General features: G+C 47.2%; 3 protein-coding genes across 4 annotated transcripts; 2 read left to right on the forward strand and 1 right to left on the reverse strand.

Moving 5' to 3' along the window:
- Nucleotides 1–91: 91 nt before the first annotated feature.
- SNRPB (small nuclear ribonucleoprotein polypeptides B and B1) lies at nt 92–2,458 on the forward strand. Its single transcript, XM_008920100.3, has 6 exons — nt 92–371; nt 742–853; nt 1,110–1,262; nt 1,601–1,739; nt 1,920–2,045; nt 2,258–2,458. The coding sequence occupies exons 1-6, from the start codon at nt 163–165 to the stop codon at nt 2,293–2,295; spliced, it is 777 nt and encodes a 258-aa protein (XP_008918348.3). The 5' UTR covers nt 92–162; the 3' UTR covers nt 2,296–2,458.
- Nucleotides 2,459–3,141: 683 nt separating this feature from the next.
- On the reverse strand, nt 3,142–9,865 carry DDX27 (DEAD-box helicase 27). Its single transcript, XM_029960316.1, has 21 exons — nt 9,547–9,865; nt 9,363–9,422; nt 8,767–8,920; nt 8,347–8,393; nt 8,103–8,189; nt 7,248–7,353; nt 6,991–7,164; nt 6,534–6,684; nt 6,282–6,381; nt 6,031–6,172; nt 5,803–5,956; nt 5,607–5,688; nt 5,354–5,531; nt 5,107–5,213; nt 4,843–4,948; nt 4,647–4,741; nt 4,419–4,545; nt 4,083–4,167; nt 3,824–3,898; nt 3,494–3,533; nt 3,142–3,409 (listed from the first exon to the last, which is right to left on the reverse strand). Exons 1-20 carry the CDS (start codon nt 9,844–9,846, stop codon nt 3,518–3,520), a joined length of 2,346 nt encoding a protein of 781 aa, XP_029816176.1. The 5' UTR covers nt 9,847–9,865; the 3' UTR covers nt 3,142–3,409; nt 3,494–3,517.
- Nucleotides 9,866–10,233: 368 nt separating this feature from the next.
- Nucleotides 10,234–22,062, forward strand: ZNFX1 (zinc finger NFX1-type containing 1). 2 transcript variants are annotated; one of them, XM_029960350.1, is made up of 14 exons: nt 10,234–10,396; nt 11,094–13,100; nt 13,884–14,015; nt 14,469–14,617; nt 14,798–14,941; nt 15,383–15,500; nt 15,747–16,000; nt 16,111–16,250; nt 16,572–16,726; nt 17,327–17,472; nt 17,839–17,949; nt 18,669–18,764; nt 19,436–21,876; nt 21,985–22,062. In XM_029960350.1, the coding sequence occupies exons 1-13, from the start codon at nt 10,342–10,344 to the stop codon at nt 21,872–21,874; spliced, it is 5,946 nt and encodes a 1,981-aa protein (XP_029816210.1). In that variant the 5' UTR covers nt 10,234–10,341; the 3' UTR covers nt 21,875–21,876; nt 21,985–22,062. The 2 variants fall into 2 exon arrangements, with proteins under 2 accessions (XP_029816210.1, XP_017929480.2); XM_018073991.2 differs by lacking the exon at nt 21,985–22,062 and having other exon boundaries at nt 19,436–21,955.
- The last annotated feature ends 85 nt before the right edge of the window (nt 22,063–22,147 follow it).

The raw sequence follows: 22,147 nt of genomic DNA on the forward strand, positions 1-22,147 counted from the left end.
CCCGCCCAGGGCGGGCGAAGTCGCGTTGTCGCGGCGTCGGAGCTTCCGCGGTCATTGTGCGGCGGGGCGAGGGGCGCCGGCGGAGAGCGGTTGTCGGCTGGGCGGGCGGGAGGGAGCACCGAAGAGGCCGCAGGCCATGGTGGAGCCCCCGCGGGGAGGGCGATGGGGACGGGGCGAGCCCCGCTCGGCCCGCGGGTTAACCCGGCGGTCTCTTTGCAGACGGTCGGCAAGAGCAGCAAGATGCTGCAGCACATCGACTACCGCATGCGGTGCATCCTGCAGGACGGGCGCGTCTTCATCGGCACGTTCAAGGCCTTCGACAAGCACATGAACCTCATCCTCTGCGACTGCGACGAGTTCCGCAAGATCAAGTGAGCGGCGGGGCCGGCGGGCGGGGCCCCCGGTCCTGCGGAGGGGCCCCGGGGCGAGAGCCGGGGCATCGTCTGCTGGAACACTCATGTGTTTAGTCTTACTGGGCAAATCCCCAAACTATCATCGTTCAAGAGGCACCTTGCTTCAGTTCTTTCCAAATAACCAAAATATACCCCTCTGTGATGGCAGTTGTAACGGTTTAGACTTCTCAATATACTTAATTTGAGGCGTATAAAAATGTGATTTTTGTGATGGGCTCTCCTCTCTGGAGAAGCAGCCTAGTCATATATATCCTGTTGTAAATTCAAGGAGCATCGTTCATTCATTTTTTTTTTCTTCTTCTGTTTTGCAATGTTTTCTTCTCACCAGACCTAAAAATTCAAAACAGCCAGAGCGGGAAGAGAAACGAGTCCTTGGTCTTGTGTTGCTGCGAGGGGAAAACCTGGTATCCATGACAGTTGAAGGACCACCTCCAAAAGATGTAAGAATGAGCACAGAACTAAGCAGAAAGCGAAGGGATATCCGATATATTTGCTTCCTTGCGGGGGAATGCTACTGTTGTGCTGTTCTAGCCTTCCAGATGCTGTTGTGACTGGGTCCAACAAATTTCACTGCAGGAAGCTTTTGTTCCTTTGTGGGCTTGGATGTTTAATTGGACAGAGGAGGGCTGTGGGCATCCCTAGGACCTGAGGACTTTAATTTTGATAAATCTTTCTTTTGGGGGGCTCTCTTTTCAGACTGGAATTGCACGGGTTCCTCTTGCTGGTGCTGCTGGAGGACCTGGAGTTGGGAGAGCAGCAGGGAGGGGAGTACCAGCTGGTGCTCCCATGCCACAGGCTCCAGCAGGATTAGCTGGCCCTGTCAGAGGAGTGGGAGGACCATCCCAACAGGTGAGATGCTGTGACCCATATGGCTTTTATTTTTTGGTACCAGTGTGATGTAAGAAATCCGTTACCATGAAGTTTGGGCCTAGTGAGGCTTTTTGGTGCTAGATTGCCCTAGGAACTCTCTTATATGATGAAGAAGAGGGTTGAAAAATGCAGCTTTTTGCACATAACTCAAGTGGTATCCTTGGAATTGTATTATAAGTTTGTAGTATCATTTAATACGTTAGAGGAGGCCGGCGTGATTTTTCTGAAGGGGAATTTCAGTGTTGCTTATACTTTAGTTATTAATACAAAGCAGATGTTTTGCTGTTTTTCTGTGAGCCTGTTTATTTTGTCTGCAGGTGATGACACCCCAGGGCCGTGGAACAGTCGCAGCTGCTGCTGCAGCAGCCACTGCCAGCATTGCAGGAGCCCCAACTCAGTACACCCCAGGGCGTGGGGGTCCCCCCCCACCGATGAGCAGAGGAGCCCCTCCTCCAGGTAGGAGTCACTCTGTACAGTGGGGTAGCAAGGAGCTCATGTTCTGTGGCAGAATTGGTGATAAAGAGGTAGTTATCCCAGTCTGATGAAGAACTGGTATTATGGAGGATATCCTGATGTCCAGCTAGTGCCTTGAATATTCAGCTGGATTTACATGCTTTGGTTTTTCTCGGGCTTCAGGAATGATGGGACCTCCTCCGGGCATGAGACCACCCATGGGCCCACCAATGGGAATGCCACCTGGCCGAGGGGCTCCTATGGGAATGCCCCCACCAGGAATGAGACCACCACCCCCAGGAATGAGAGGTGAGTGCAGGTTATCCTGGCTAGAAACTATAAGAAGCTGGAAGATGTTTGAAGGGTGATGCATTCCAGTGTCTCCCTAGCTCTGCTAGTTGACAGTAAGGGCTTTGGTGCCAAAAAAAAGGGGTCCTAAGGCTACACTGGGCACAGGGAAAATGTCTTTTTGGTTTAGCCTTGCTGCTTCTTTCCTCTTCAACTCTTTCCTTTATTCCCAGGACCCCCTCCACCCGGCATGCGTCCACCAAGACCGTGAGATTAGACTATGATGTACCTTTGAACTGTGAGAAGACCTAAGTAAGGGGATACATCGAGCAGTACCACCTCTCAAACCTTTGTAATGTATATTTTATATTTACTGCTTGTCAGCGTTGCCCTTTTTAATAAAGTTGGAAAACCCAATACTTGGGAGTCACTGTTGTACTAGTCTGTTTATTTCAGGAGTGTAACTGTTATTTTTTATTGGTGCACTATGGTTATCCCAGAAGAGCAGGTTTGAGGCAAAAAGCTCAATTTGTATAGACAGCTCAGAAACAAACAGTTGGTCTGTGTTCCTTATAGGAATTAAACCATAACATTGAAATTTACCAAGGCTGATGGAAAAAAAAAAAAAAGTTCGGGACAGTGGAGGTAGTAAAAATTCCTAGAAAGATTTAACATTTAAATGAAATTAAGTATGGCCTACTGATCAGAATGGTCCCTGCTTTATTCACAATGAACCTGGGTTAAGAATAGTGATTTATGATGTTTTGCATCAAGGCTGCAGTAAACCTGTTTGGTCTCTATAGGAGGATCTGCATTCCTCCTAGTAAAAAGAAAACACCAAAAACCAGGATGAGCAAACCTGTCATTATATACAATAAAATACACCAGCCCCCATTCTGGTTATAGTCTTCCATTTTGCCTCAGCTTACAGCTGCTTTCATGGGGAGTTAGGAGGAAGCTGCCCACTCTGCCCACCTTGGACATAATAATTCCTTCAGATAGCAGCCTCTTGGAGATTTGTTGTAATTCCTGTGACTGTCACCCCCAAAGCCATCTTTGTAACAGTCTGAAAAACTTTTTTTTTCCTATTACAGGAATAGGCTCTCAACAACAGAAATTCTTTTCAGCTCTATTAATTAATTGAGATCACAGAAGTATATGAACAAAGCACTGTTCAGTTTTTGCCCTAAAGACAACTTGACGTACATGAACTAAAAGTCTGATAGAAAGATGTAACAGATCCTAGCTCTCAGGTGTTCCAGCTGTGCTATAAAACAGAGTAAACCTCCTAAAAAATATAATTCTTTATTGCATGGGCTGCTACAGATGTTTTCACAAAGGGTCTTCAAGCAGGTATTGGCAAACATCCCAAAGCTATTCCAGACCTTGAAGAAAAAGTTCAACTTTACTGAAGTTGTCTCCTTGGAGTACAAAGAAATCCAGGCTCTGTACATTCTGTCTGAAATTACCTGTCTGGTAACTGCCAACAGTTCTTACTTCCTCTTGTACCTGAAAGAGAAGGTAATTGAAATGACATTCCTCTCCAGCCCAACTCTCAGTGACAGATGAGGAGCAACACTGAGTATTTCCCAGGTAAAGTATTTTCCCAAGTAGAAGCCTAGGAATGTGCTATTAAAGGCAGTGTCCTTGATTGCCCCCAGACCTGCAGTAGGAAGGTAAGTACTGTAGAACCAACAAACCTTTTAGCAAGGGCCTTCAAGCAATCACAAGAAGAAGAAAAAAGAAAGCAGGGAAAAAAAAAACCCCAAACTTGAGTAAGAAAGTAAAGGGAGCTATACCTGGACTTGGATTTGAAGTTTCCTCCTTTCCTGCGCTGGGCAATACCCAGACGTTTTCGATCCTCAAACGAAGGGCTTTTGAGAGAGAGGGGAAGGAGGAGAGGTAAGACAGCAAGAACTATATCAAGCACAGTACTTCTCAAAAGAACCCTGCCCACCTTTTCTCCCAGTATCAGTCAAGGTATCCCTGAGGAAGTCCAGAGATGCAAAAATCTCATCTACTAAAGTCTGGACTAAGGTAATACTGCTAAGACCTTACCCGGCACGGTACTGCTTCAGAGCCTTCCTGCTCGTGTTGGTCAGCTCTTCATCAAACACAGACACTTTTTTCTTCTTCTTAGGGCCTAACAGAGACAATATTCAGAACAATGGTTGTAAATGGAAGGCCACAGCATCATCGCAGTCCTCTTCACCACAACAAGTAGCCTAACCATCAGGAAGAGCGATAACTGCTCTCTGCAAACATGCACCCTGGCCAGCACTGGTGGCCATTCCTTCAAAGAGCAATGCCTCCCTCTACACAAACTAGTTTAATTTACCTATTTCTAGCAAAGTAAGTGACATAAGGTAAGTCAGCTGTAAAACAAGTCTCTACCTGCTGGTACTGCTGCTGGTTCCTCTTCTGGCAAGGCTCTGGCTCTCTTTGCTCGGCGATTCCTCTTGGCCAGACGCTCAGCATACATTTGAGATTTCAAGATTTCAAACTGTGACCTTTCCTCTGGCTGAAAGATGTTAAAATGCAAGTTTGCAGTCATGTGAGGTTTTGCTAAGGGAAAACTCTGACAGTCCACCCAGGGTCCCACTTGTCCATAAATGTACTCACAGTCATTTGGGCTTTTTTCTGTGTGTCCTGCATAAATTTCTTCCTTTTCTTTTTCCCCCGCAATGCTAGGTCAAATTCCTGCAGGGCTTTAGCCACTGGAAAGAGAAAGAGAAACAGAATAAAGAACCTCCTAAAGCAGAGAGCAGAGGCCAGTTGCAGCTACAGAATTTAACATGGCAGCAGTGTCATGACTCACATTTCTCCTTCTTCCTCTCTTCACGGGTCTGGAACCAGCTCCGCTCCAAATTCTCACCTCCAGTCTCTTTTTTTCCTGTCTCCAGCTGCTTCTTTGCCTTATTGATCTGAGATAATTTAGGAAAGAGGTGAGCTCACGGTGGATAAAAAATACTTGTCTCTTTCCCTTCTACAGTAAGCAGGTTAAGTACATTTAGGCTAACCTCATTATGGACTATATCTACACTAGATCCTAAAAAAAAAATTTCCTAAAACAAAAGCTTACCTGGGCCTCTGACTGCTGCATCTCACGTTCCTCACGCTCCAAGCACAGAACTGCATAGATATCTTTCTCTAGATTCTCAATCTTCTCTCGAAATTTTAATATGACATCTGAAAGCAATACCGTGTGAACATCAGAGGCAGCTCATGTCAAGTCCCTCTTGTTTTTCAGCTGCTCTTTCAGTGTCCCCCTGTACCATGATATTCCCTGGGCACTGCTCTCCTGCTTTTTACCTCAGTGAGGTGTGTACCTTGGGGGAGAATTCTGGCCTTCACTGCTGTTTTAGCAGTCTTGACAATATCCTTCAGCATCTTGCGCTCCTCCTCACCCACAAGTGAGACTGAACGCCCAGCCTTGCCTGCTCTGGCTGTCCGACCCACACGATGGACATAGTGTTTGGTGGTGTTGGGCATGGTAAAATTGATAACCTGTAAGAGAAACGGTGTTAGCAGGGAAACAACATTAAAGGCATCATTAAAAACCTCAGCACTGCAAATACTCACTGTTTTAACACCTTCAATATCAAGTCCACGTGCAGCCACATCTGTAGCTACCAGGATATCAATCTGCTCATCCTTAAAGCGCCTGAGCAGAGAAAGCAAATGCATTAGCAATGCAAGTAGCAATCTGCTTCTGCCCCAAAACTTCCAACTTTGATCTTCTTTTTAGCCTAGGATTGCCAACTAAGCCTGCTAATACCTGAGTGATTCCAGCCGCTGTGCCTGAGAGAGGTTCCCGTGCAGCTCCCCGACCCGCAGCCCCATCAGTCCCAGCAGGATGTGCATACGGTGAGCCTGCTTCTTGGTCTGGGTGAACAGCATCACGTGATCTCGGAATGTTCGTGTCAGGAGAGCTAAAAGAAAGTCCCCTCAGAATCCTGCTTCGTAGTCACTCAGTGATTCCAGCCTGTCTTTGCCCATCACTAACCTGTTACAATGGCCTCGCGGTCCCCCTCTCGGTTGGGTCTGATCCGGATGAATTCCTGCCGCAGGAAAGGCGCAACATCCGTGTTGCTGTTCACAAAAATTCGGACGGGATTTTTCAGGGAAACAGAAGCCAAATCTTTCACCTACAAAAACAGGTTAAGGACAAAAAAGTCCACATGATTTCTGGTAAAAGACCAGGCAAACTCCCATTCAAATTCCTGCCTCAGTACGCTTCTCTGCAGCTTGTCTTACCTCCTCTGTCATTGTGGCAGAGAAAAGCATTGTCTGACGGTGGTGTGAGCACAACCTGATTATTTCCTTCATCTGTTCCTCAAAGTACTCATCCAGCATCCTACATAGGAGGAAAACAGCAAGGTTAAGGCAGCTTCACTGGTCGCAGGTAAGAAACATTACTTAAGGCAGGGCAACAAAGACAGCCCTACAGCCTGGGAAAAGGGAAGGAGAAAACTACCATGTTTTTCCCTGCTGTCCTGCTGACCCTACCTGTCTGCTTCATCCAAAATCAGCACCTCAACACTGCTGAGGTGGAAAGAAGGGCAGTTGTGGAGATGATCAATCAGTCGCCCAGGAGTGGCAATAAGAATGTCTGGCCCAGAGCGCAGAGCTGCTTCCTGAGTCTTCACATCCAGGCCACCTGAAAGAGAGAGAACACGGACTGCTGACCCCCCGAGCAGCTGCAGCAGAGTACAGGGATGCAAACGGCCTGAGGAATGGGAAACAACTCAGATTAAACCACATTCACACATAGAAGTGACCCCACATCTTCTTTCTCAGACACCAACAAGTACAGCACAATATTGGAAAGTGAGATGTTAAACCACAACATATCTACTAGAAGCATAATAACTGTACGGCCTCCAGTTTCACAACACAGAATTCCCAGTTCCCTACAGTGGTTTACAGTGAGCTGTACAGTTCACATAAACAACTTAATACTCACCTACTGCAAGGCAAGTTGTGACACTGCTGAACTGTGCCAGCTGTTTTGTGACAGAGTGCACCTGAATGCCCAGTTCTCGTGTTGGCACAAGAACCAAAACACGTGTTATTGGAGCCTGACGAGGTTTGTAAATCAGGCGCTCAAGGACAGGCAGGATGAAGGCAGCTGTTTTACCTAAAGAAAAAAATTAAAAAGACTTAGCAATTATTGTGAATAGCTGATTCTCCACGGTTCTGGTGCCCTGCTCAAGCCCCTACCTGTCCCAGTGGCAGCACAGGCACAAATATCCTTTCCCAGAAGACCCACTGGGATACAAGCCTTCTGAATTGGGGTTGGTTGCTTGAAACCGAGAGCTGTGATTGCCTACAAAGGAGATACAGCAATTAAACTCTGTCTCTTGTATGGCCACACCTGGAGTACTGTGTCCAACCCTGGGCTCCTCAGTATAAGAGACACAGACATGCTGGAGAGAGAGACCAGCAAAGGGCCAGGAAGATTATGAAGGGCCTGGGAGCACCTCACACACAGGGAAAGGCTGACAGAGCTGGGACTGTTCAGCCTGAAGAAGAGAAGACTTGTATGTAAATACCTGACAGGAGGGTGGAAAGAGAATGAAACCAGACTCTTTTCAGTGGTGCCCAGGGACAGGACCAGAGGCAATGGGCACAAACTCAACAAAGGATGTTCCCTCTGAACACCAAGAATTACTTTTCCCCATGAGGTGACTGAGTCCTGGCACAGGGTGCCCAGAGAGGTTGTACAGTCTCCATCCTTGGAGAAATTCAAAGCCATCTGGACACGTTCCTGGGCAGCAGCTCTGGGTGGCCCTGCTTGAGCAGGGGCTTGGACAAGATGACCTCAGAGGTCCCTTCCAACCTCAACCATTCTGTGATAAGTCTAGCTAAAGGTAGTGTTGACACATTGCAAATCAAATAACAGTTTCCATTAATTTGTAACAACGGCTCTTAAAAGACTATCACACTAGCTCCCACATGATTTCCTTTTCAAAGTGATTGCAAGGAGAAGAGGAATTTGAAAGTTCTAATTGGTGGAGGAAAGGCTGTACAACTTTCTTCAGAGTAATGTATATAACAAATAAATTAGGTAAATACCTTTAGCAAAGGTCGTGAAAGATTCATGTCCTGGAATGACAAGTTATCATCATATTGAGATGCATCTTCAAAAAAGCTCTCTGCTTCCTAGAAACAGGAACAACAACAAAACTGAAACAACACAGGCAGCAACATAACATGTTATCAAAGGGCTCTGGGCTGATTTTTTAGCTACAGTTTGTTAACCAAAGCAAATTCCTCCACAAGAAACGCTGGAGGAATTTTACTACTGTCCAACACTTACCACTTGTCCCTTTTTTGATTTCCTCCTTTCCTTCACTTTGACCTTATCTGCAGAGGAAGAGAAATGTGACAGATACTAACAAGTACACCTAAACACATAACAAGATATTGTGACTATCTTCACCTCATACTTTTTGCTCTGAGCTATTGAGAGAGAAGCCTCAGAAACAAGTAGAGGCATGCAATGGAATAAAAATGCCAAGTAAATTATCCTTCCTAAGGGACGAGTTCAATTAAAGTACTATGGCTACCATTCAAATTAGGCTTGATTAAAATCAGAAGGAATGTTGCAGAAGGAAGACAACAAAATATAAAAGGTTCTTGCCCACTCCCAGCAAGGCTTCACTACAGAGTTTTCTCCAGTGAGCCCACAGTCTGTCAGACTCTTGCTCCTGACCATTGCTCTGTGTACTGCTAATACCTGCTTTTGTGAAGATGCTTTCATCATCCAGTGAATACTCAGACTCCACATCTTCGTCATCCCTACTGAAGTCCTCACATTCCCTCTTTGTGGTTTGATTATCCTCAGCCTCCGCATCTTCATCTCTCGCTTTTGTTTGTTTAGCTTCCCTTTCCTAAAAAAAGATTTAAAAATAGAAAAGCTTTCAAAATAAAGGGTAAAAAAGGAACTTCAATTCTTTGTGAGCTTGTATTCCTTGTTACAGAATCAGGGAATAATTTAGGCTGGAAATGACCTCTGAGATCATCGAGTCCAACCTATGACTGAACACCAACATGGCAACTAGACCATGGCATTCAATGCCATGTCCAGTCTTTTCTTAAACACTTCCAGGGATGGTGACTTGTTATTACAAGCCCATTCACAGATCCATGGTTTTGCCTAACTTTAACCATTAATAATTCTGCATCCTTATCAGTTCAGCAACACATCATGTGTGGCTGCAAACCCAGCCAAGGTGACGAGCTGCACTTGGAGCCCTGTGCCTCAGGATGCTCTTGGAGGGAAGGAATGGCCAAACACATACCAGTCTTTTCAGTAACGAGAAAGACCCTGACCTGGAGCTTCCTTTTCTGTCTCACTTTCTCAATCTTCTCATCCAGCGTCGTAGCTGCTCTCTAGGCAGAAAATCACAGAGAGGAGCTGTAAGAGGAGCCCGGGAGAGCACTGGGCGCTGTGGCCCCTGGCACTGCCGGTGCCCCGGCACTGCACCAAGCTCCATCCCGGCCCCCCAGTGCTCACCTTGCCGCGGAGCTGCCGCAGCGCCGCCGCCAGGCGTCCCCCGCCGGCCTCCGCCCCCCGAACACGAACGCGGCACTGAAGTTCCCCGCTCCTGCGGCCCCGCCGCCTGGGCCCGGCACCCGGCACAGCTCCTGCGGAACACCGTGAGCCCACGAACCGGCCGGGGCCGCGCCGCCCCGCGCCCCGAGCCCGGCCCAGCCTCACCTCCTCATCCGCGGAGTCGTCAGACTCGGGCTCCTCGGGCCACCGCTCCCCCTCGGCGATGGTGCCCACCAGGCCCAGGCTCTCCAGCGCGGCCATGGCCGTGCCCCGCGCGCCGCGGGACACGCGTGCCGGGGCCGGGCTCGGGCCGCGGCTTGAGGGGCCGGCCGGCTTGGCCGGGCTTAGGGGCGGTGAGGGCAGAGCCGGGAAGAGATAGAGGGCAGAGCGGGAAAGGAAAAAACGAAAGCGGCGGCGCTGGGCGCGGCGTGGTGGTGGGGACGGGCCTGTCTTTCCCTTCTCCTTCTCTCCCTTTCCCTCCCCTTCCGCGGGAGGGCCCGCCGGTGTCGGGGCCGGTGACGAGCGGTACGGGGGGGGCTCTGCCCGCGAGGCCGGAGCGGTGGCGGGACTTGCGGGGAACTGGAAAGTGAAACTTTGCGGCAGCTGAGAAGGAAGCTCCGCTGGCTTGGGGGCGGCTCCCGGCTGGTCGGCGAGCGCAGCGCAGCACTGCCCGTGTGCGGGGCAGGAGCGCCCCGGCCCCACTGCCTTGGGGCCAGAGAGCTGGAGCGGAGCCCCGAGCGGTCCCCGGGCCGGGCGATGGAGGGTTCTGAGCAGGAGCCTTCCTCTCGGCGGCCCCGAGGTGGGGCGACAGGTGAGGGTCGCTCAGGGCAGGAGGGGTGGTGCTGGTACAGGGGGATCCGCTGCTCCCCTCCTGCGTTCGGCGAAATCTTCTAAATTTCTAAGTCTTCTAAATGCTAAATTTCAGCATTTCCTTGTTCGCCTCTGCAGCCCGTTTGGGGAAGTGATGTGGCGATGTGTTGTAGCAACTTCTTGCTAATTGTTTCTGTTCCCGTTCGGTGCTTCCCTGAGCATTCTTTGGGGAGCCTGGCGAAGGAGCTGTGGGCTGTGCTTCCCACTGCTCCCAGAAGCTGGACTTTGTCTGGAAGCTCCGTGTTTTAAATGTACTATATACCGTCAGTTCAAGTCAGCTGCCTCTGTCATTATTTCAGTGATGACTAACTCCAGAGGAAATGCTGTCCTGTGCAGGAATCTTCATCTTTGGCCTTTCTTAATTCTGCTTTCAGTTCTCTGAAAACAGTTTTCTTAGTGTCTTCATAGCTCAGGTGAACTCTATGCATGGCATTGTCTTCAGCAGTCATAAAAAGGGGTACAAAGGAGGCAACAATTTGAAAGTCTGTGTGCAAATATAATAGTAGCTTTTTAACTTTATGTTAAATGTTCAAAGTATGCTGACTCTCAGGTCAATATGCTCGTGCATCTGTGTTGGGAGGCAGGTTAATGTGGTTGATTGATAATTAACCAGTGTCTTTTTTTTTTCTTTTTTTAAGGACGTGCATTTGATGGGAACACTGGCTTTATAAGAAGAGGCAGATACAGAACAAATAATGTAGCAGGCCAGGCAGCTCAGTTAGGGGAAAGCTCCCGAGACAGTAATTATAATCCTCTACGTGGGCAAAGAGAGGAGAGATTTGGTGGTTGGACTTTAAGGGTTCCTCAATCAAACAAGGATCCAATCAAACTAAGAATCCAAAGTGAACAGGCCAACAGTGAAGCCACAGGATTCAGGACTAAACAGGAGAATGAGGAAAGGAGAAAGAGATATCAACTTGGACAAGCACATGAGAAGACCAGAGGACCCTGGAACGAGCAAGAAAATCATGGCAGGGGAAGGAGGTATCAAGACGGACAAGCACATGAGAGGGCCAGGGGACCTTGGAATGAGCAAGAAAATGAAGGCAGGGGAAAGAGGTATCAAGGTGGACAAGCTCAGGAAGGAGCTAGAGGGCTGAGGAATGCATGGGAAAATGAAGGTAGCAGAAGGAGGATGCAACCTCGTGAGAATCCTCATCTCTCCCAGAATGCCACCCCACGTGGTGCCTACCTCAGTGGGCAGCCTCGGCAAGCCAAAAGAATTGGCTATAAGTTCCTGGAAAGTCTCCTTGAGAAAGACCCCTCAGAAGTTGTCATCACGCTTGCTTCCCATTCGGGCTTGAAGGAACTTCTTTCCCAAACAGCTATGAAACCCAGTTTCCTTCAGCTCATTTGCCAGGTCCTTCGGAAAGCATGCAGCTCCCGAATGGATAGACAGAGTATCCAACAGCTTCTTGGAGTGGTGAAGGAGTCCGACTTTCTCAGGGTCTGTCTGCCACAGTATGTGTCTGACATGGTAACAGAAGTAGTTCCTGCTGTACGGCAAGAGTACCCTGTGCATATTAGCAACATCATTTCACTTCTTCAGGACCTGATCAGTATTTTCCCAGCCAGCTCTGTGCAGAAAGTCTCTGTTCTCTTGACAGTCTTGCCAGCATCCATAAATGCCCTGAGAGCTTCTGGTGTGGACATCACAGAAGAGACAGAGAAGAACCTCAATAAAGTCCAGATGCTCATGCAGCATCTGCAGGAGAAGAAACGTGAAGGCACACTGAGGGCTGATAACTGTACCTTTATGCAGCCTCAGATTGATGGTCAAGAAGAAAACTATCGTACCATAGCCATTTATCCAACGCATAATGAGGTACATGGTAAAGAGAAACCCTTTCTACGTCCCAATATTGTTTCTGGAAGATACGAGAGCACCAGCATTTATCTTGACACCCATTTTCGGCTTTTGAGAGAAGACTTTGTAAGGCCTTTAAGGGAAGGTATCCTGGAGCTTTTGCAGAGCTTTGAGGACAGAGGTTTGAGACAGAAGAAATTTGATGATATCAGGATCTATTTTGACACACACATTATTGCCCCACGTTGTGCCTCGACTGGTATTGTGTACAAGGTCCAGTTTGACATAAAACCATTGAAGTTTGTACAGTGGCAGAATTCTAAACGATTGCTATATGGATCCCTGGTCTGCATGTCCAAAGATCACTTTGAAACGTTCCTTTTTGCTGCTGTTTCTAACCGTGATGCTGAAGAACTTGCCAATGGGATTGTGGAGCTCTGTTTTGATGCACAGAGCCAGGCACTGCTGCCAGAGATTCAGCCCTCAGACTCCTTCCTCATGGTAGAGACAGCTGCCTACTTTGAGGCCTATCGGCATGTGTTAGAAGGGTTGCAGGAAATGCAGGAAGAAGATGTCCCATTCCAGAAGTACATTGTGGAATGTGATGCACAGGTGAAGAAACCAGCATACCTGACAGCGGATACTGTCTACAACTTGGCACCCTTGGTGGAGACATCAGATAAAGAGATGTGCCCTCCTAGTTTGAAAAGTGTCCACATTCTAGATCCCAAGCAGTGGCTTTCAATGGAAGCCTTGAGATTAGATGAGTCTCAGATGCAGGCATTGAATCTTGCACTCACCAAGGAGCTGGCTATTATTCAAGGACCTCCTGGGACTGGTGAGAAATATTTGCTTAAAGTCTCTGTAATTTAAGGCGTTCTCCTTGATTCCTCCATTTAGGGAGATTAACTTCAGAGAAAGCCATCTGTACTGTCTCCAAAGCTTTAGTTCTGTGCCTAATCAATATTTGAGTGGCCCAGTTAGTGTGAGCTGTGGAGACAGGTAATATCCTCAAATACTTTATCTGATTTTGCTCATTGCCCATCTGGATGCCAGTGGACCCCAATTGCACTGTTGGTTCTGCCTGTGCACTGGGGTGAAAAACATTTTCAATCCCCTTTGAGAACATGGTACCTCTTGCTGTGCAGCCCTCTATTTGTCTTCACAGCATGTTAGAGCATGGGGAGTATTCAGCCATGAACCCATGTGTGAATAAAGTATTACAAGATTAACTGTAATTCTTTTAAATGGTACCTGAATTCGACAAGCACTAGTGCTTGCATTCCACTAGCGTGTGGATGTTTCATGTGCAGCCAAATGTCATGTATGAAGCTGTTTTCAGAGCGGGCTGGGGGATGCAGTGGCAGAGAAAACCCTGTGTCCAGATCTGGTGTATTATCCAAAAGACAACATTCTTGCAGCTACAGCCTTGCTCAGCTACAGACCGGAAAGTCAGTGTCATGCTGCTTTCTTTACATTTTGTAAGCTAGTTACTCCTGGGGTCATTCCTCTTGGTACAGACCAGATTGGCAGCCTAGAAGGGAGTCTTGTATCTATTTTTGATGATTTCTCTGTTTCAAGGGGTAGATTACCCTTTTCTGATTCTGAACTTGTTTTGCAGGGAAGACTTACGTGGGTTTGAAGATTGTTCAGGCTCTTTTGACTAATAAGTCTGTGTGGCAAAGAACCTTCCAGAAGTGTCCCATCCTTATAGTCTGCTACACTAACCACGCACTGGATCAGTTCCTGGAAGGTAAGAGTACCTGCAAATAGGGTGGAAGGTCAGGCAGAATCATAGAGTGGTTTGGGTTGGAAGGACCTTAAAGATCATCTAGTTCCAATCCTCCTGCCATGGGCAGGTCCATTAGATCAGGTTGCTCCAAGTTCCAACCAGCCTGGCCTTGAACACCTCCAGAGATGGGGCATCCACAGCTTCTCTGGGCAACCTGCTATTAGAACCTATAATTGTAAATTATACTACAGCTCTTACTCTGTGCATCTTATGGGAGGATAACCTGTCCATTTGCTTTGGTTATTTTTTTGTGATCATTGAGTTTTTTCATGACCTCATTGATACAAAGTAAAAAACCACTCGGACCAATCCACTGTAGCATTTGCAGGCAAGAGGTGTTTTCTCTGTCTCTTGTCCTGCTGCAGGAAACAGAGCTTGCCCTTTTAAGTACTAATATTTCTCTTTCATTCACAGGAATATACTCATTCCAAAGAAGCGGGATAGTGCGTGTCGGGGGCAGGAGTAGCAGTGAGGTCCTGCAGCAATTCACCTTGAAGGAGCTGAGGAAGGACCGTGACTTCAGATACGACTTGCCAGGGCACCTCCACAGAGCCCACGCGAATGTACGTGCAGGGCTCACTGGAGATGATGGACTGGGTTGCACTGGAGGAGATAACTAAACCTCCTGCACACCTGGGCTTTCACCCGCATTATGCTGAAGTCGGTCTCTCAATTCTTCTGTCAGTTCCTTGTCCTGCTGTTTCTGAACTTGACGCTGCCTCCCTTCTCTTTCTTCTGCTCAGATAACCGATGAGATGGCAGTGGCTGAGGAGGAACTCCAAGAACAAGCAAAGCAGCTGGAATGCACAACCTACGGAGTTCTGCATGAGCGCTTCCTGGTGCGCTACATTGAGCCCCAGCACTGGGACAGTCTGATGAAGGGTCTGGTAAGAGAGGTCCCTTTCTTCTGAGTCAAGCAGTCCTAGTGTATGCTTACTGTCCTTTCTGCTAATGAGTCTGAGGTTCCCCAAGCACTCATCCTTTTAGCTTCACTTGGCTCACTAGGAAAGTGAGGGAGTGAATAGCAAGCTGTGCCAAATGACAGTAGTCTAGACCAGGCAGGGCAAGCAGGGGCTTTGAATTTTTCTCCTTTAAATGGCAGAGATTCTAAGTTATCTTTATCAGCATACAAATACAAGCGTCCATGTGAAAGTTTCTTAAACTGAAGGGGAGAAGGGGTGCTTTTTCTGGAGATCTGGGGCTGCTTGGCCTTTGAAGGGTCTCTCAGAGCTACTTGTCCTAGTTGCCTGCTGCAAGGTGCTGCTTTGGCATCATCCTAAGACTCCAAAGTGCAATAGGCCTGGCTGACTTGACTTTCCTTATATTAGGATGACAAGGAGTTTTACTACAGTGGTTCACAGCACTCAGTGATTCTGGAGTGGCTGGGCCTTGGTGTATCTGTCTTTACCCAGAATGCTGAAGAGAATATATGGGCTGAAAATCCAGGTAAAAACCCAAACCAACTAAACACCAAAAAGACACCCACCCCACCCCCATCCTCTCTACAGGTGTGTTTGCCTAAGCAATGCATGTGTGCCAGAAAAGAGTCACTGCTACTTAACAGGCACAGAACAATTTGTTACTGTAAGGGAGTGGAAAGAAGATTAACCCTGATTTTCACATAGTGACTGCTGCACTGTGATTCTGCTAGAGTGGCTGTGGCTTACTGCATGTGACTGGTGATTCTCACAGATGGTCAGCAGGAGAGAGAGGAGGAGTGGGAAGGTGAAGCAGAAGAGGAGGAGCTTTTGAAGATCCCAGAGATGGCTGATCTGATTGAAGCTGAGAGAATCATTGAGGAAGAGAAGGCAGCAAAGCCTTGGAGGAGGAAGGGGGAGGAAGATCACAGAGCTGTTCACAGACTAGCCAGTGTGATGTTGGCTATGAAGCTGGAGGACCAGGAAGAAGGAACCTCTCAACCACTACAGGAGACCATGCAGTGGGAGGTAACTGCCTGCATTAACATGGTCTGGCTCTGCTTGACTGTGTAAAGAATAACATGGGGAGGCTAATACAGAAGAATCTTTGTGCTGTAACTGCTTATTTTTTTCTGCAGATAACTGCTGGCCAGAGGAGGAAAATTAAACAGAAGATGAAGGCTGAGCTACGTAAGCAGAATGCAATGTCAGAGTCAGAGGCCAAGGCTATTCAGGATCTGTGGCAACTTGACCTGAACTCCCGCTGGAGGCTTTACAGGTGACAAAGCTATTTTGCAGGGTCTGTCAGGCAAGTGTTTCCTAGGATCATTCCAGTTTGCAAACTCTCTGTCAAGCCACAATGTTTCTGTCCATATCTGTTCAGCTCCTTGTCTGAACATGCTTGTTCTTACTTTCCCTGTACTGCATGGGCAGTGATGTCATCCCCTCTGCGTGTGTGTGCGTGTTCAGGACTAAGTACAGATAGTAATAACCTGTTGCCCAAAAGACATGGGGGAAGTTTTGAACTGAATCCACTCAGAAGTTCTGGATCTCCATCCTGTTTTCCTTGCTCTGTGTGATAATGGCTCTTTCTTCTCAGGCTTTGGCTGCAGACTTACCAGCGTTACATTCGACAGAGGATTCTGCACTATGAACTGCGGTATCAGGCGGCAGCAGAAAGGCTGAAAGAACTGAAGCTTCAGGAAGATCTCTGCATTCTCAAGGACGCCAAAATTGTGGGGATGACAACTACAGGTGCACAGCAGTTGGGAAGCAAACCAGTATTGCACTGCTTCCAGTAATGTTGCCAAAAGATTAGTATCATGTGCTGCTTCACTGCCTGGGTCAGATGCGTTAGGCCTTTGCAAATGTGGCTGTTGTGAGAGTTGTCAGTTAGTGGCATGAGCAGTTTCTGTGCACTCTTGCACTCCCCTCATCTCAAGCAGCATTATTCTAATAGAAATGCACCACTTGTCCCTGAGTAAGGCACAGCTAATATCTGCACTGCTATCCCCACAGCACCCTCTGGTGATGATAGTGTTAAGGTCATTGTAGTGTGTCCCTTTGGAGAGACAATTTAAGGTTTATTTATGTGTGTAGATCAATGTATTGAGTGTATCTTATGTCTGAAGAAAGCACTGAAAAAGGGTCAAGGCAGGCATAGGACTGATCCCCACTTGCCTTCACTTCGTATCAAAGCCATCCCTGGTGTGGTGCTGTTTTAGAATTTAAAAACCTGAGTCCTGAAAATGAGGAATCTTGGGAAGAATCCAGTCTTTTCTGGGACGCAGCCTATTCCTCTCCCTGAAAACTCTTGCATATAATTATATTCTACTACTGTTTGTCTTTGCCTAGGTGCTGCCAAATACCGACAGATCTTGCAAAAAGTAGAGCCACGAATTGTCATTGTAGAAGAGGCAGCAGAGGTGCTCGAGGCTCACACCATTACTACTCTGAGTAAAGCTTGCCAGCACCTCATCCTCATTGGAGATCACCAGCAGGTAACTTTCATGACTAATGCCTCTAACTGCTGTGCAAATGAACTACAATCTTTTAACCAAACACCATGTGGGAAAGGTTGCCAAGACTTGTTGCTCCCCAGTTTCCACAGATATCACAGGTCCTGTCTCCTGTAGTTTTGGAGTAGAGCTCCTGTGGGATTGGTCTTTTAGTATATCTGATACAATTTTATATGTGCTTCAATTGTGACTGTATCTAACTTTGATATTTAGCACTTCTGCAAGAATCCAGTTTCTGGATTCCCCCCCTAGTGGGGGGCCAATGACAGAAAATGAGATAAGTGAAAAAATTGTACTAACACATAGGAAAAGTGCTTAAAGATGGACCTCCTATCCCTTCTCTTTCAGTTGCAGCCTAGTGCAAATGTATATGACCTGGCCAAGAACTTCAATCTGGAAATCTCTCTCTTTGAACGGCTGATCAAAGTGGATTTCCCCTTTGTCTGTCTGAAATACCAAGTAAGGAAGAGCTGTAAAAAAACTCCATTGCGTTTGCATTTATGTTGTTTTAAGTTTGTAATACACTTAAGTTTATATTTCTATCCTCAGAGAAGCCTAAAAGAAAAGAATGCACTATTTAATTTCTGAGAAGAATGGTAGGAGCTGTCAAACTGCCACAACCAGTGTTCCAGTATATTTCCAATTATTCATGTTGTCCACAGCATTGTAGTTTCCATATGTTTTAGTGCAAAGAAAATGGCTTATTGTGGCATCTGAAACTTCCAGAACTTTGGAGAGTGGCAGCACAATTCTTTTCAGGCTGCTTCCTGATATTTATAGCCAAATTTCTATAATCATCTATGTTGGTGCCTGGAGAAGTTAATTCTACCACCAGCAGTCCTGTATTAAAACTACCTAGTAGTGGTTAGGGCGAAGTGCTGGCTTTTGTTATCTATAATAAGTGTTCTTAGATTTGCCCTGAAAGCAGCACTCTTGTACAACAACCTTACCAAGTGGTTGCCTTGAAGATGTTCTGCTATTACTGCTCCTGAAGGTGATGGTGGTGTCAGCAATGGGGTAGGGGAGAGCAGGGACTGGGAAGTGCTCCCTTCTTGCCTGTTACTGCAAAGTCATCCTTGTGTTGTATTCAGCCACAGTCTGTACAGTGGAACAACAAAATATTGCCAGTGAAATATGGTGCTCCTTCCTCAAGACTGATAAAGCTCTTTGTGTTTCAGCACCGCATGCGTCCTGAAATTGCCCAACTTATCAGTCCTCATATATACCAGGAGCTGGAGAACCATCCCTCTGTCCTGAAATATGAGAACATAAAAGTGAGTTTTCAGAAATCCAAGCAATTGCTTTTGTGCTCTGTTACAGGCTAAAGGAGTTTCTGTAAAGTACAGTGCCCAAGGATTTCAAATTCTTAGCTCAAATACACTTATTGAAATTTATATCCAAATCAAGGAAATATGTGATATAGAATCAGGTAAGGAATTTGTAGTTCTTCTGGGATTAGTGATGGTGGACACTGGAAATGGATCCAGTACTGATGACTTTAAAAGAAAAAGAGTGAACAAAAGAATTGTAGGAGATTGAAAGCTACATATACACAATATGTGAAACTGCAAGGTAAAATAGGTGACTTGATTATTGGAACCCTTCTTCCTTGGGTTCTCTGGCCATTTTACCAATAAACAACATGTGAAAACAGGATGTATTCAGCTTAAAAATATAAACTAATCACTTATTGTTTAACCTGTACAATAAATGATTTAGTTAAACATATTAAAAAGCCAAATAAACCCCACTCCAAAATCTAACCAAACAAAAACCCAACAAACAACAAAAATGCCACCTAAAAGACACAGCAACTTAGGAGACCACAAATTTTACCCCATTTCTCCTATAAGAAGCTATTCTGGAGAATCTTGTGGTTCCATCTGGAAACAGCCTAGGGGGACAGAAGCTAGAATTCTCTTTGACATCCTTTCTCTTGTTTCAGGGTGTCTCATCTAACCTCTTCTTTGTGGAACATGACTTTCCTGAGCAAGAGATCCAGGAAGGGAAAAGCCACCAGAACCCACACGAGGCCCAGTTTGTAGTGGAACTGTGCAAATACTTCTTGAACCAGGATTATCAACCTTCTCAGATCACCATTCTCACTACTTACACTGGACAGCTTTTCTGTCTGCGTAAGCTCATGCCAGCAAAGATCTTTAAAGGTGTAAAGGTTCATGTAGTAGATAAATACCAGGGGGAGGAGAATGATATTATTTTGCTGTCACTGGTGCGGAGCAACAAAGAGGAGAGAATTGGGTTCTTGCAGATTCCTAATCGGGTGTGTGTAGCATTATCCAGAGCTAAGAAAGGGCTGTATTGTATTGGAAACATGAGAATGCTTGGCAAGGTTCCTCTCTGGAGCAAGATCATTCACACCCTTCGGGAGAAAGATCACATTGGCCACTCACTGATGCTTTGCTGTCAAAACCACCCCGAAACCAAGACACTGGTATCTACAGCTGCAGACTTCAGCCAAGTCCCGGAAGGAGGCTGTAATCGTCCCTGTGAGTTTAGATTGAATTGTGGACATGTTTGCACAAGGGCATGTCACCCCTATGACATGGAGCACAAAGAGTTCCGGTGTCTGAAGCCTTGTCAAAAGGTGCTTTGTGCAGATGGGCACCGCTGCCCACAGCTGTGTTATATGCCCTGTGGACAATGTCTCGTGAAGGTGGAGAAAACTATTTCTAAGTGTGGCCACAGGCAGATGGTGCCCTGCTCTACTCCAGAGAGTGAATTTATATGCCAAGAAAATTGCCAGAAAAGGTTGAACTGTGGACACAAATGCAACAATTTCTGTGGGCAGGAATGCACGAGCCAGTGTCCTGAGCGGGTCACAGCCACACTGAAATGTGGCCACAAGCAGCCAGTTGAATGCTGGATCGCTAAGAGGGAAGAGAGGCAACCTGGGATGGCTGTGAAATGTTCTACTAAGTGTTCTGTCACACTGGCATGTGGTCATGCATGTTCAGGTTCCTGTTACGATTGCTTTGGAGGAAGATTTCATAGGGCATGTTACAAGACATGCAAGCGCATCTTGATCTGCTCTCACCAGTGTCAGGAGCCCTGTACTACAGAATGCCCTCCCTGTCAGCTGAAATGTGAGAACTACTGTGTTCACAGTAAGTGTAACAAGAAATGTGGTGAAAACTGTGTTCCTTGTGCTGAGCCGTGTGAGTGGCAGTGCCAGCACTACCAGTGTACCAACCTTTGCTTTGAGCCATGCAATAGGCCTCGCTGCAATGTGCCATGTCCTAAGCTGCTGCGCTGTGGTCATCCCTGTGCTGGATTCTGTGGAGAGCCCTGCCCAAAGAAGTGCCTTGTTTGTGACCACGAGGAACTCACTCAGATCTTTTTTGGCTTTGAGGACGACCCAGATGCTCGATTTGTACAGCTCGAAGACTGCGGCCATATCTTTGAGTCCCAAGGCCTTGACCATTATATGGATGAAGACGATGATGTGGTCAAGCTGAAGGTATGCCCTTTGTGTCAAAAAGCCATCAGAAAGAATCTGAGATATGGCACCAGGGTGAAAAGGCAGGTGGATGAGATAGAACGGGTGAAACAGAAAATTAATGGCTCAGTACAGGAAATTGAGTCTAGCAGACAAAGACTGAAGGCTGCACTGGCAGGGAATGCTGTTCTGAAGAGTAATCTAGTGGAGAAATACCTTATGCTGGAAGGTATGCTGGAAGCTTCTGATTTGTCCACAAAGAGAATTGGATTAATTGAGAACCAGCTTAACTTCTACGAACGTATAGCAGACCTAACAGCTTCTATAAGCAAAATTGCTGAAAGTGAGAAGCAAGGGCTGAGAATGCGCCTCCGTGAAGTCCAGTCGTGGCTGGTTAAGCAACGCATCAGTTTTACAGAACAGGAGCTCTCTGACCTGCAGTCTGAGATCCAGAGACTGACTTATTTGCTGAACCTCTTGGCAAGGTGCAACCTTCCGGGTAGGACGATCTCCCCAGTGCTGGCAGCAAAGATCGCCAGTGTACGTGAGATCCTGGAAGGGACAAAGAAATTCACAGAGGAGGATGAGGCTGCAGTGAAGGCTCACATGAAGAACATCAGCAGTGCCTTGCCTGTGTCAGGCCTGGGGATTTCTGAAGCTGAGCGGGTGGAGATTGTCAAAGCTGTTGGCTGTCCCCGTGGCCACTGGTTCAAGTGCAAAAATGGACATATCTACGTGATTGGGGAGTGTGGGGGGGCAATGGAAAAGAGTAAGTGCCCTGAGTGCCATGAAGTCATCGGGGGCACAAACCACGCCCTGGACAGCAGCAACAGGCTGGCCCCCGAGATGGACGGTGCGACCCACGCAGCCTGGTCCGATGTAGCCAACAACATGCTCAACTTCGAGGAACTCCGCCGGCTGATGTAGAGGGGCGTGAGCCCCCGTTCCTATCACAGCCACGCACACCCCGGCACACCCCGCTGCCTCCACCCTTCCTCCCTCACTAATATAATAAACTGCTTCGACGCAATGTAGAGGGGCGTGAGCCCCCGTTCCTATCACAGCCACGCACACCCCGGCACACCCCGCTGCCTCCACCCTTCCTCCCTCACTAATATAATAAACTGCTTCGACGCAACCTGGCTCGAAGATATAAAATACATAGATACACACAGACCAGAGGGCGGAGCCCGGGAGAGG

Source organism: Manacus vitellinus, unplaced genomic scaffold (genome assembly GCF_001715985.3).
Source record: "Manacus vitellinus isolate BGI_N305 unplaced genomic scaffold, ASM171598v3 scaffold_26_pilon, whole genome shotgun sequence".
NCBI lineage: Eukaryota > Metazoa > Chordata > Aves > Passeriformes > Pipridae > Manacus > Manacus vitellinus.

Excerpts from the sequence above, each read along its gene's own strand:
- SNRPB (XM_008920100.3), top strand. The coding sequence starts at position 163 with ATGGGGACGGGGCGAGCCCCGCTCGGCCCGCGGGTTAACCCGGCGGTC. Across the intron at positions 854-1,109 it reads AAGGACCACCTCCAAAAGAT|ACTGGAATTGCACGGGTTCC; the intron begins GTAAGAATGAGC and ends CTCTCTTTTCAG. Across the intron at positions 2,046-2,257 it reads ACCACCCCCAGGAATGAGAG|GACCCCCTCCACCCGGCATG; the intron begins GTGAGTGCAGGT and ends CTTTATTCCCAG.
- DDX27 (XM_029960316.1), bottom strand. The coding sequence starts at position 9,846 with ATGGCCGCGCTGGAGAGCCTGGGCCTGGTGGGCACCATCGCCGAGGGG. Across the intron at positions 4,168-4,418 it reads ACCAGCAGCAGTACCAGCAG|GCCCTAAGAAGAAGAAAAAA; the intron begins GTAGAGACTTGT and ends TGTCTCTGTTAG. Across the intron at positions 3,899-4,082 it reads CTGAAGCAGTACCGTGCCGG|CCCTTCGTTTGAGGATCGAA; the intron begins GTAAGGTCTTAG and ends CTCTCTCAAAAG.
- ZNFX1 (XM_029960350.1), top strand. The coding sequence starts at position 10,342 with ATGGAGGGTTCTGAGCAGGAGCCTTCCTCTCGGCGGCCCCGAGGTGGG. Across the intron at positions 14,618-14,797 it reads TCCACAGAGCCCACGCGAAT|ATAACCGATGAGATGGCAGT; the intron begins GTACGTGCAGGG and ends TCTTCTGCTCAG. Across the intron at positions 18,765-19,435 it reads TGAAATATGAGAACATAAAA|GGTGTCTCATCTAACCTCTT; the intron begins GTGAGTTTTCAG and ends CTCTTGTTTCAG.